The 12378-nt window shown below is 44.8% G+C and overlaps 1 protein-coding gene across 6 annotated transcripts in view; it reads right to left on the bottom strand.

Moving 5' to 3' along the window:
• Nucleotides 1–12378, bottom strand: part of LOC134353179 (arf-GAP with GTPase, ANK repeat and PH domain-containing protein 3-like) — a 545439-nt gene that overhangs the window by 271356 nt on the left and 261705 nt on the right. For 2 of the 6 annotated variants that reach the window (XR_010019562.1, XM_063061213.1), the window contains exon 1: nt 9777–11477. The exons of 2 other annotated variants lie outside the window; for them this stretch is intronic. Coding sequence is in view for 3 of the 4 variants with exons in the window: in XM_063061213.1 (XP_062917283.1) it covers nt 9777–10875 (1099 nt within the window). In the remaining variant the exon portion in view is untranslated. Of the gene's footprint in view, nt 1–9776; nt 11491–12378 lie in introns of those variants that run through there. 2 more of the 6 variants (XM_063061185.1, XM_063061176.1) reach the window with 2 other exon arrangements.

Here is a 12378-nt window from a genome sequence, read left to right as displayed (position 1 = left end):
CCATTGCTGCTAATTACTCATTGAGAGAGGACCCTATTGTGGGATTTTCTCAAGTGGTCAGATGCTCTCGAAATCCTGAGAGGCCAGCTTATTAATAGAGGCTCGTATTCAATTCCCACCACAGTAACTGGGAAAGTTAACTTCCACTTCCATATTTCATATGATACAGATGATATTGATAAGATGGCTCAGAAACAATCCCATCCATCCCACAAATGTCCCTGCAATCTATTCTCCCAAAATTTTCATGATAAAACAGTATAGATGAAGTGATTACTACACAATCCTTATGGAGACATTATCAAGGGGCCTGAACTAATAAATCCGCAGCAAGTGTCATGTTAAGTCATTCACTGAAACATGCATTCAACATCTATAAGTGCAGGGTCTGCTACCGAGCTGTCCTACTGCACCACACTATCCTCCAACAATAAAGGTTCACAACAACACCCTGGAAAGGGAGAATCACCAGACCACTAATATCAATGCATCAACACATGCTTTGCGTCTATTCAAAACCTCAAACTGGGTACAAAGTTCATGGGCTACCGGGCAGCAGTGACCCCTGCTCTTCTAAATACTTCTGTGAACTGGACTACCGACTCAATGTATGAGAAAATATCACCACCATTGTCTCTGCAATATTTTACAAATTCTCCAGCAGCAGCTCTCCATATCCAACATCTGTAACTGCTCTCCAGTCCTCCCTGTCCAACGTCTGTACTCTCTCTGTAATCCCTCCTCATCCAAAACCTGTTACCTCCCCCCAGATGAAACCATACATCAGGATAGTTGACCAAAATGTCTATTATCCTTTTACCTCCACGGATACTGGCTGACCCACTAAGTTCCTTCAGCATTCTGTTTTCTGCTGAAGAAGACAGTGGGGTTGAGTATTAAAGATCAAGCGATTACACGTCATCATAATCAGATGCACAATGGAACAACATGCTCTAACCCAGCCACCTGAGATCAACATCCATCTCCAGTTACATCCCTGCAGGTAGGACAAGAGGGAGAGGTAAGGGAGTGCACTTAGTGGACTTCAAGCAACAAGGTACAGGACAGACTTCACATTACGCAGGTTTTCAGAGCAAAGAGAAAATAGCCAAATGATGACGGTTTAACAAAATAAAACTCATGCCTGAACAGACTATTTATACAGAGAACAGATTAATAATGCATCAGAGATTGTGAAAAAGGTGGCGCTCACGCTGGATTTTAAATCCCGTTTGCATTCCGCAGATAAGCTCGACCACAGACAAGGTCACTTACTTCAGCTTAAGGACAAACAGATGATTTTGCAGTCTCTCCTCTGCAGTGCTTCCCACCACACAGCTTAAATCAGAACTCAGCAGCAACTGCAACACTCACACTTTTTATAGTCATGCTTCCCACATCATAAAAACAGTTCCTACAGATCTCAGTGAAAGACTTTAAGACTGAATCCTGGTGTTGCACATGAACATACACGTACACCTTTCCAAGTATAGGAAAAATCAGGGTATGGGCAGGACTACAGAGAGAGGAGTGGGCACACACCTGACCTGAGTCTCAAACAAGAAAGGCTTTAAATAAGAAAACACCTCTTGGTTAGAAAGGAGGCAATTTTAGAGCCTGATTTTCACAGAAGAATACAGCACCAGACCTCATAGTAAGTAGCCTTGGCCCAGAAATGGACAGAAGACAGGCCTGACAGAAGGCACCCTTGATGTTAAGGCTGCAGCTGACTGAATACAGCATCAAGTATGAAACTGAACTCAAATGGCATCAAGGGGAAAACATTCCACTAAACAGAGCTATGGCTTGCACAATGGAAAATGGACATAGTTGTTGGGGGTAAGTCACCCCAACATCACTGCAGGAGTTTGTCAGGATAGTGTCCTGGGTCCGACCATCTGAGCTGCTTCATCAACCTTCCATCAGAAGATTACAGGTGAGGAAACATGCCGGTGTTTGTACTATGTTCCATCGCATTCGCAGATCCCCAGGAGCAGATGCAGCACCTAACTGTAAGCAGCAACATCCAGACAATATTCATAGAATTGCCTGAAAAGCTGCTGAGCTGCCATTAAAGCATAACTGTTCTTTCAATGCCCTAAAGAGAAATATGTCTGTTTTGGCTGGCTACGATTACAATGCAATGCCCTTCAATAACTTCCCTTAGCAAATGTTTAGACATGCATGGATGGGCTAGAACAACCAAACTGAAAAAAACAGGAAGCAGCCCTGCACAGAGCCATTGGCAGGCAAAGACAGAGGCTAAGGTACAGAGAATCACAGTCAGTGTTCACAATGATGGACAGAGTACAGATAAAAGAGTAGCTAAAAATGTCAAACCTGGAGAAAAGTCATCTTTCCATTTAGAGTCACAGAGTCCAAAAGCACAGAAATGGACCCATCAGCCATCCAGTCCACAGCAACCCAATCTTCTACCTGGTCCCACTTACCTGGACTCAGACCAAATCCTTCCAAAACCCTCTTATCCTTTTACTTATCCAAACTTCTGTTAAATATTACAGTTGAACTCGCATCTACTCAATCCAGAGGCAGGTTCTTCCACACCTGCACAACACTCTGGGAAGAAATTTCTCCTGGGAGTCCCCTTGAATGCTTCATCCTTAATCAATGATCTCTAGTTCGAGTCTCACCCAACCTGAGGGGAAAAAGCCTACATACATTCACCCTATCTAGATTCATAATTTTGTACACCTCAAAAAGATTTCCCCTCATTCTCCTGCACTCAGAGGATAAAGTCTTAATGTATTCTTGGGGTCTACATACATCAATCCCTCCTACTAATTTGGGAAAACTAGCCTTCAAAGTTCTTTTATATTAAACGCAAAGCCTAACCAGGTCTGGAAAAATAAAATTTGCCGAGAAGACCAAATCTAGTCGAGAAGAAAAGAAAAGCATACAAAAGGTTCAAAAAACTAGGTAATGATAGAGATCTAGAAGATTATAAGGCTAGCAGGACGGAGTTTAAGAATGAAATTAGGAGAGCCAGAAGGGGTCATAAAAAGGCCTTGGCGAACAGGATTAAGGAAATCCCCAAGGCATTCTACAAGTATGTGAAGAGCAAGAGGATAAGATGTGAGAGAATAGGACCAATCAAGTATGACAGTAGAAAAGTGTGTATGGAACGGAGGAGATTGCAGAGGCACTTAATGAATATTTTGCTTCAGTATTCACAACGGACAAGGATCTTGGTGATTGTAGGGATGACTTACAGCAGATTAGAAAGCTTGAGCATATAGACATTAAGAAAGAGGATGTGCTGGAGCTTTTGGAAAGCATCAAGTTGGATAAGTCAACCTGGACTGGATGAGATGTACCCCAGGCTACTGTGGGAGGGGAGGGAGGAGATTGCTGAGCCTCTGACAATGATCTTTGCATCATCAATGGGGACGGAAGAGGTTCCAGAGGATTAGAGGGTTGCAGATGGTGTTCCCTTATTCAAGAAAGGAGTAGAGATAGTCCAGTGAGTCTTACTTCAGTGGTTGGTAAGTTGATGGAGAAGATCCTGAGAGGCAGGACTTATGAACATTTGGAGAGATATAATATGATTAGGAATTGTCAGCATGGCTTTGTCAAAGGCAGGTCGTGCCTTACTAGCCTGATTGAATTTATTGAGGATGTGACTAAACACCTTGATGAAGATAGAGCAGTAGATGTAGAGTATATGGATTTCAGCAAGGCATTTGATAAGGTGCCCCATGCAAGGCTTCTTGAGAAAGTAAGGAGGCATGGGATCCAAGGAGACCTGGCTTTGTGGATCCAAAATTGGCTTGCCCACAGAAGACAAAGAGTGGTTGTAGACGAGTCATATTCTGCATGGAGATCGGTGACCAGTGGTGTGCCTCAGGGATCTGCTCTGGGGCCCATTCTCTTCACAATTTTTATAAATGACCTGGATGAGGAAGTGGTGGGATGGGTTAGTAGATTTGCTGATGACACAAAGGTTGGGGGTATTGTGGATAATGTGGAGTGCTGTCAGAGATTACAGCGGGACATTGATAGGATGCAAAGCTGGGCTGAGAAGTGGCAGATGGAGTTCAACCCTGTTAAGTGTGAGGTGGTTCATTTTGGAAAGTCAAATATGATGGCAGAATATAGTATTATTCTATTCAATATGTGTAATTTACTTGTTTATTTATTATGTTTTTTTTAATTACTTTATTTTCTGTCTCTGCTAGATTACGTATTGCATTGAACTGCTGCTGCTAGGTTAACAAATTTCACATCACATGCCAGTGATAATAAACCTGATTCTGATTCATGGTAAGACTCTTTGGCAGTGTGGAAGATCAGAGGGATCTTGGGGTCCGAGTCCATAGGACATTCAAAGCTGCTGCACAGGTTGACTCTGTGGTTAAGAAGGCACATGGTGCACTAGGCTTCATCAACCGTGGAATTGAGCTTAAGAGCCGAGAGGTAATGTTACAGCTATATAGAACCCTGGTTAGACCCCACTTGAAGTACTGTGCTCAGTTCTGGTCACCTCACTACAGGAAGGATGTGGAAACCATAGAGAGGGTACAGAGGAGATTTACAAGGATGTTGCTTGGATTGCGGAACATGCCTTACTAGAATAGGTTGAGTGAACTCGGCCTTTTCTCCTTGGAGAGGTGGAGTATGAGAAGAGGCTCGAAAGAGGTGTAAAAGATGATAAGATGCACTGATCGTGTGAGTAGACAGACTCCCAGGGCTGAAATAGTTAGCATGAGAGGGCATAGTTTTAAGGTGCTTGGAAGTAGGTACGGAGGAGATGTCAGGGGTAGGTTTTTTTTACACAGAGAGTGCTGAGTGTGTGGAATGGGCTGCCGGGCGACGGTGGTGGAGGCAGATATGACAGGGTCTTTTCAAAGACTCCTGGATAGGTACACGGAGCTTAGAAAAATAGAGTACTATGGGTAACCCTAGGTAATTTCTAAAGTAAGTACGTTTGGCACAGCATTGTGGGCCGAAGGGCCTGTATTGTGCTGTAGGTTTTCTATGTTTATATGTTTCTAAGGCAGTGGGTGCAAAGAGCAACAGCATGCAAGCTACAAGCACAGGGTCAGCTTGGTTAAGCTTTAGCAAGTATTTTGACAGGATGTGACTGAGGGTTATGGTTTCAGAGGGACAGAGTCTCATTTAGAACTGGTTGAATTTCAGTCAAGTAGTCGAGGTGGTGTTCACTCGTGGAATAAACTACATGAGCTGAAGCCCACACAGTTTTTTCTGTCCCTTGCTATATCCACATCACTGTCAAAAGAACTGCGTACAGGCGCTGTTCTGGTTTGAGACCAGTCCCCTCCCTCATTTTACTGCTTCTCCCCTATGTTCCACACTATAATCAGCCTCATAACAGTCACCAGCATTTCAACAGCAAGGTCTTTATTTCTCACAGCCCACCCCTCACAGACTGTCATACGAGACAAAGCCAAACTCCCTACTTTGCGAATGAATAAATGGTAACCTGACAGTTCCATTTTGTGTTTCACTATCACTGTACGTGCAGGTCATTAACAAACTGTCTCAAAGTTCAAAATAAATTTATGATCAAAGTATGTATATGTTACCATATACTACCTGGAGATTCATTTTCTTGCAGGCATTTACAGGAAAATAGAGAAATGCAATAGAATTTATGAAAAATTATACATAAACAAAGTCTGGCAACCAATATGCAAAAGATGACAAATTGTCCAAATAAGAAAAAATAATACTGAGAATATGAGTAGTAAAGTTCTTGAAAGTGAGCATGTAGATTGTGGAACCAAGTCTGCTTATGTACTTTCAGTATTAATCCCTTGCTGTGATGCCAGAAGCTGCAATTTTCTCTGATAGGCCCAGTAGTGCACACATTGAACAGGGATCAGACAAAATGGTGAAGGAACCCAACAGTTCAGGCAACATCCACAGAGGGCCTCAGTTACCGTTTCCACACTCTCCTCCTCCTTTTGCCTATCAGTTCCAGATCTTGTCCCACCCCTTTTACCCACGACTTCATACTGGCCATCTCCCCCTTCTCTCTCAGTCCAGATGAACATAAAAGATCGACTGCCCATTTTAAACCCAAGGATGCTGCTCAAATCACCGAGTTCCTCCAGCTTTTATCATGTGGCTGCTGAGTCTCGTGTCTCCATGACACAGCTCCCCTGATGTTGACACGCATACACAACCATTGAACCCAGTGTAACTCCCAACTCCACTGAATGAACATACAACCCGAGTGTAAGTCACACCAGCTCTACTTGTTTCTGTTCACTTTTCCTTCCTGCCAGTTCACTAATATTGATACCAGTACTCAGGCCACATGGAACTTTTCGTTATTCATTCACCCAGTAACCCAACATGAAGATGCTTGAACTGAAGTGATGATAGGCATCTGCCCTCAGATGCGCTCTGGTTCCAACGCTGGCTTAAGGTCAGTAAATCAGTACTACAACTTGCATTTATATACTGCATGGCCAACAACCCTAATTGTCAGGTAGGGCAGCAGAAAAATATAAAAAGTATATAGAAACAAAAGGTATATAAAGAGCAAAAGAGGCAAGAGTGGACATCAAACAGCTGGAACATGACAGTGGAGAGGTAGTAATGGGGAAAAAAGAAATGGTGGACAAACTCAGTAAGTAATTTGCGTCAGTCTTCACTGTGGAAGACACCAGAAGAACACCAGAAATTTGAGAGTGTCAGGAGGCAGAAGTGAGTGCAGTTGCAATTACTAAGGTGAAGGTGCTTGGGAAGATGAAAGGTCTGAAGGTAGATGAGTCACCTGCACCAGATGGACTGCACGCCAGGATTTTGAAAGAGGTAACTGGTGGATCCATTAGTAATGATCTTTCAAGAATCACTAGATTCTGCCATAGTTCTGAAGGACTGGAAAATTGCAAGTGTCACTCCACTCCTTAGGAAGGGAGGGAGGCAGAAGAAAGGAAATTATAGTCCAGTTAGCCTGACTTCTGTGGCTGGGAAGATGTTAGAGTCCACTATGAGGTTTCATGTGCTTCGAGATACATGATAAAATAGACCGAGTTCAGCATGTTAAGGGGAGATCTTTCCTGACAAATCTGTAAGAATTCTATGAGGAAATAACAGACAGGATAGACAAAGGAGAGTCATTGGATCTTGTTTACTTGGATTTCCAGAAGGTCTTTGACAAGGTGCAGCATATGAGGTAGCTAAACAAGGTAAACCACAAAAGAAAACACTAGCATGGATAGAATAAAAGGGGTCTTTCTCTGTTTGGCTGCTGGTGATTGGTGATGTTCTGCAGGAGTCAGTGTTGGGTCCACTACTTTCTGATTATCTATTAATGACTAGATGATGGAACTGATATTTGTGACCACGTTTGTGTATGGCACAGAGATAGATGGAGGTGCAGGTAGTGTTAGAACATAGAAAAGCACAGCACAGTACAGGCTCCTTGGCCACGATATTGTGCCGACCTTAAAATTTACTCCAGGATCAATCTAATGCTTTTCTCCCACATAGACCTCCATTTTTCTTTCATCCACGTGTTTACCTAAGAGCATCTAAAATGTTCCTGATGTAACTCACTCTACCACCACCTTTTGCAGCACATTCCATAGAGCCACCACGCTCTCTGTAAAACATCCCCCTATATTTTCCTCCAATCCCCTTAAAATTATGCCTTCTAATGTTAGCTACCACTGCCCTGGGGAAAAAGGTGCTGGTTGTCCACTTGATCTAAGCCTCTTATCATCATATACATTTTTATCAAGTCATCTCTCATCCTCTTCCAAAGAGTAAAGCCCTAGTTCGCTCAGCCTTTCCTCGTAAGACATACTCTCTAATCCAGGCAGCATCCTGGTAAATCTCGTCTGAACCTTCTCTAAAGCTTCCACATCCTTCCGAAAATGAGGCAACCAGAACTGAACACAATATTACAAGTGTGATTTAAGAGCTTTATAGAGCTACAACATTTTTTCAGGGCTCTTGAACTCAATCCCACCAATAAAGACCAACAAATCATAAACCTTCTAAAGCACCCTATTGACTTGTGCAGCAACACTGAAGGATCTATGGATGTAGATCCCAAGATTCCTCTGTTCCTCCACTCTGCTGAGAATCCTGCCATTAACCCTTTCCTCTGCCTTCAAGTTCAACCTTCCAAAGTGTATCAATCACTTGACACTTCTCCAGAGTAAACTCCATCTACCACCTTACAGCCTAGCTCTGCATCCTATAAATGTCCCATTGGAACCTATGGCAACCTTCTAAACTTTGGGTCCCATCTCTAAGAAAGGATGTTCTAATATTGGAAGGGGTCCAGAGGAGGTTTACAAGATTGGTCCTTGGAATGATAGGGTTAATATATGAGGAGCATTTGATGGCTCTGGGCCTGTATTCACTAGAGTTCAGAAGAATGAGGGGAATCTCATTGAAACCTACTGAACATTGAAAGGTCTAGACAGAGTAGATGTGGAGAGGATACTTCCAATATTGGCAGAGTCTCGGACCAGAGGGCACAGCCTCAAAATAGAAGGGCATCCCTTTAGAACAAAGGTGAGGAAGAATTTCTTTAGCCAGAGGAAGGTGAATCTGTGGAATTCATTGCCACAGATGGCTGTGGAAGTCAAGTCATTGGGCATATTTAAAAGAGGTTGATAGTTCTTGATTAGTAAGGGTGTCAAAGATTATGGGGAGAATGCAGGAGAAAGGGGTTGAAAGGGATAATAAATCAGCCAAGATGGAATGGCGGAGCAGATTTAATGTGCTGAAGGGCCCAATTTTGGCCCCTATGTCTTACAGTCTTTTGGTTATGGTGAGAACCAGGAGAATGGAGTTGACAGAGAAAATAAATCAGCCATGATTAAATAATAGAGCCAATGGCCCGAACAGCCTAATTCTGCTCCTTTGCCTTCTGAAACTCCACTCAGCTGAATGGAACACTATTCCCTCAATAACAAACGACTGCCATCTCACTGGGTGACCTGTTCTAACTAAGCCTCAGCTAGAAAGCCGTGAGCAGTGAAAGATCTAAAGGGTTAAGTGTAACTGGAACTCCAGCTTTGATGAACGGAAAAAGTTACTTTAGAAAAAAAGGTGTATAAATGTTCTAAAAATGCTTTACTAGCACGGTAAATGAAACAACAGCAGATGGATGACACAGAGCAGCAGCTCAAACCCTCCCATCAGGCAGATTATAAAATTCTCATACAACTGGAGCAACTGTTGAATGCTGGGAAAGAAATCAGGTTCTGTTCCTGCAGGAGAACACTGCTCAGTTGTGTCATGCTTCAACTCCTCCCTTCACCTTCAGCCACTGACTCACAAGTAACCCTGTAATTTAGACTGCAAGGTCACACCCAGGCTTTCGATGTTGCAAGGGTTAATCAAGCAACCTTAACCTTTCCGATTGACTCATTATGCCATCCCTGCCCCCAAGCTGATAACAGTTCAATGGACAGCCAGCACCACAGGTAACTAAGATAAACATTTCCTGGGTTCACATCCATAATTCCTCAGGCAACACAGTGTGAATTCCCCAAACCTCCTTAACTCCACACCAGTTAATGGCACATGCATGTTCAGGGTTCAGGAAGGATTTCTGCGACACAACACATTAAGTTTATTAGTACAGAGCTACTCCATTTCAACGTTGTTAGTTGAAGTTTGGTTAATACATCTCCCAATAACAGATTAATTTCATCACTTAGATCCAGCCCCATACAACAAACACCTTCTTTGCCAAAATCTCCCCAAAGATTGTTGCTATCCTTTGCTGACCCCAGGTTGTGTGACACACTTGGAAACCAGTTTACCTTCCACTGATGGCACTTCACCTCTGACCCTCGCTCCAACAATGGCGAGAGGCTCACTACTCCTACACTGGGCCACATTCTGTCCCTCAGTTAAGGAAGTCCAGCCATTGTTCCGTCTCTCTGATTGTAATTGATCAGTTTTCTGTGGTTCTTTGGTGCCAAAAAAGTGCTTTTTGCGAAAGTGGGCAGTCAGGATCTTCCACCAGCTGCTTTGCTCATTGTTTGCTTTTGGGGAACATGCAGAATTCCCTCTGCTGGGTAAAGGTGGTGGCTGCCCCGGCCAATTTTTACTTTCCTCTTGCTTTTGTGACTCACGGGCATGGGGCTGTGGTCTTTGTGGAAAAGAGTCTCCAACACTCTGTGTTCTGACCCTGCTGCCCTCGGGCTCCTTTGTCTCGGGCACCCTCTTCAGCCGGAAACTCAAGCTTCTCCTCAGTGATTTGAATAATACCTTGGAGTTTTGGGTCTTGAGATCTGTTGCTGTCTCTTTTGCAACTCCAATTTTCGTAGATGAGCATGCCCGTCGCTGACTGGACCATCGATAGCCTGTTCGCAGGAAACGGCCACTGTCAGACCTGGTGACCGTGCGGGTCTGCGGAGTTTCAACAGCAGCCACAGACTTGACCTCACCTGGTGAAGAGGTTTTGTATGTCTCAAGGAAACTCATACTGAGAGGTCTATGTAACTCCTTCCTGCCAGTACGTACGGATACTGCTGCTTCACCATCCTGCGGCGAAAGCTCCCTTTCAGACTGTGACTCGAGATCGATCCCTCTTGCTCCGTTTAGCCCTGCTGATTCCAGCTCTAGCTGTAATCCGATCCTGTCCCCCGGGACACAGATGCTCCTGGGACGTCTTGGTCTGTTGCTGAAAGATCCCGGCAGGGAAGCCACCATTAGTTTCCTGGAGAACCCGACCGCGTCACAGGGGTCGGCCTCCTTCCGGATACAAGCCGCCTGGCCCTCAGTCAGTCTCTTCAGTTTAACCTGTACAGCCCCGGTAATATTTACCTGTTCAGTCACTGCAGGCTCAGCCTGTTCACCAGCTGGGTGGCAGCAGGCACACTTGTTTGCAGTGAGCTTGCACTGCGCTTGCAACATCCTGCCGTGCCCCGGTGAACAGCCCTGCACCTCCAGCTCTGTCCTCAGAGGCAGGACCACACAATCGGCTCAGCCTCACATCAGTGGACCTCGCACACTTCCCCCCTGTGATCCCCACCACGCTCCGTAGCAGCCTTCTGCCCACCGGCCTCTGCCCGTCAGGAGCTGCCACATTCGGGGCCCGTCAAGCAGCACCAGCATCTTCTACTCTCAGCAGAGTCGCTGGGTGCTGCTGTCTTCTCGCTTGAAGGAGAACATTCTTCTCTGCTTGAGTCACCTCAGAATCGGCAGCCAACCAGCTTTAATAACAATCCACACGGGGAGGGTCAGCAAGCTCTTATTGAACAGCAGCTACCAGAACGCAGGTCTGCCAGGATGGGTCTCACACCTTACAGCATGCAGTGGCCAGCTCAGCTCGTCTCAACAGCGAAGGACTCAGGGCCCTGCACTGAAGTTTCTTTCCTCAGTGCTGCAGCCCGCAATGCTGCTACGAGCCTGCGGCTGAAAGCTTCTTGTTGTAACTTGCACTGAGAACTGTGACATGTCAGCTCCTTCTGCCTCAGACCTGGACGTAATTAGTTCAGAAATACTCTCTCACACACTGCTCCTGCATGCCTGTACCTTGCACTTTATCTGTCAACAGAGGGAGAGGGAGAGAGAGAGGAGAGAGGGAAAACATGGAGCGGATCTACTTAAATCCCAGTGCCTGTTAGGTTAGGTTAGCTTTATTCGTCACGTATATTGAAACATAGTGTGAAATGTGTCACTTGCATCAATGACTAACACAGCTCAAGGATGTGCTGGGGTCGCTCGCTTCCAGTGCCAACATAGCATGCCCACAACTTACTAATCCTTACTAACCCAGAAGTCTTTGAAACGTGGGAGGAAACTAGAGCCCCCAGAGAAAGCCTGCATGGTCACAGGGAGAATGTACAGACAGTGGCAGAATTGAACCCAGGTTGTCGATGCTAACTGCTAGGCGACCATGCTGCCCTTTCTCATCCACTGCAGAGACCAAAAGACAGCGCAGTGAGGTCAGGGCAAAAGCATCAGCTCACTGAAGACAGAACAAGCAGCAGGAGAAAATCCTGATGACTAGGTAATAATAAACAGAAAGTGCTGGAAACATTCAGCAGTCAGGCAAGGAACGAGTTAACAGGTCAGATTAAGTTCTCTTCATTGAGTTAATGTCTGCTTCCAGAGAAGCTACCTGACCAGTATCTGTTTTTATTTCAGACTTCCAACATTGGCAGTCTTTTAATTTTCAATACCTGACAACATGGGGCTGTGCCTCAACAGACTGTTAGTTTCACCTGCCCTGGCCTCCAGTGCCAGGCTCAGACTTGAAACCAGGCAGGAGAACCTCTGGTTCTGTACTGCCTATACTGAGGGATCTCAGGACACAGAGAGTGGCTATGATGCAAAACTCAACGCCTGCAAAGGCAGTAGCAACATTCAGCGCAGACGCACTTTCAAGACCTCCTTCCAACTCATGTTCACATT

Source organism: Mobula hypostoma, chromosome 1, assembly GCF_963921235.1.
Source record: "Mobula hypostoma chromosome 1, sMobHyp1.1, whole genome shotgun sequence".
Lineage (NCBI taxonomy): Eukaryota > Metazoa > Chordata > Chondrichthyes > Myliobatiformes > Myliobatidae > Mobula > Mobula hypostoma.
The sequence above is the reverse complement of the archived record's forward strand: the minus strand, read 5'-3'. Positions and strand labels throughout refer to the sequence as shown.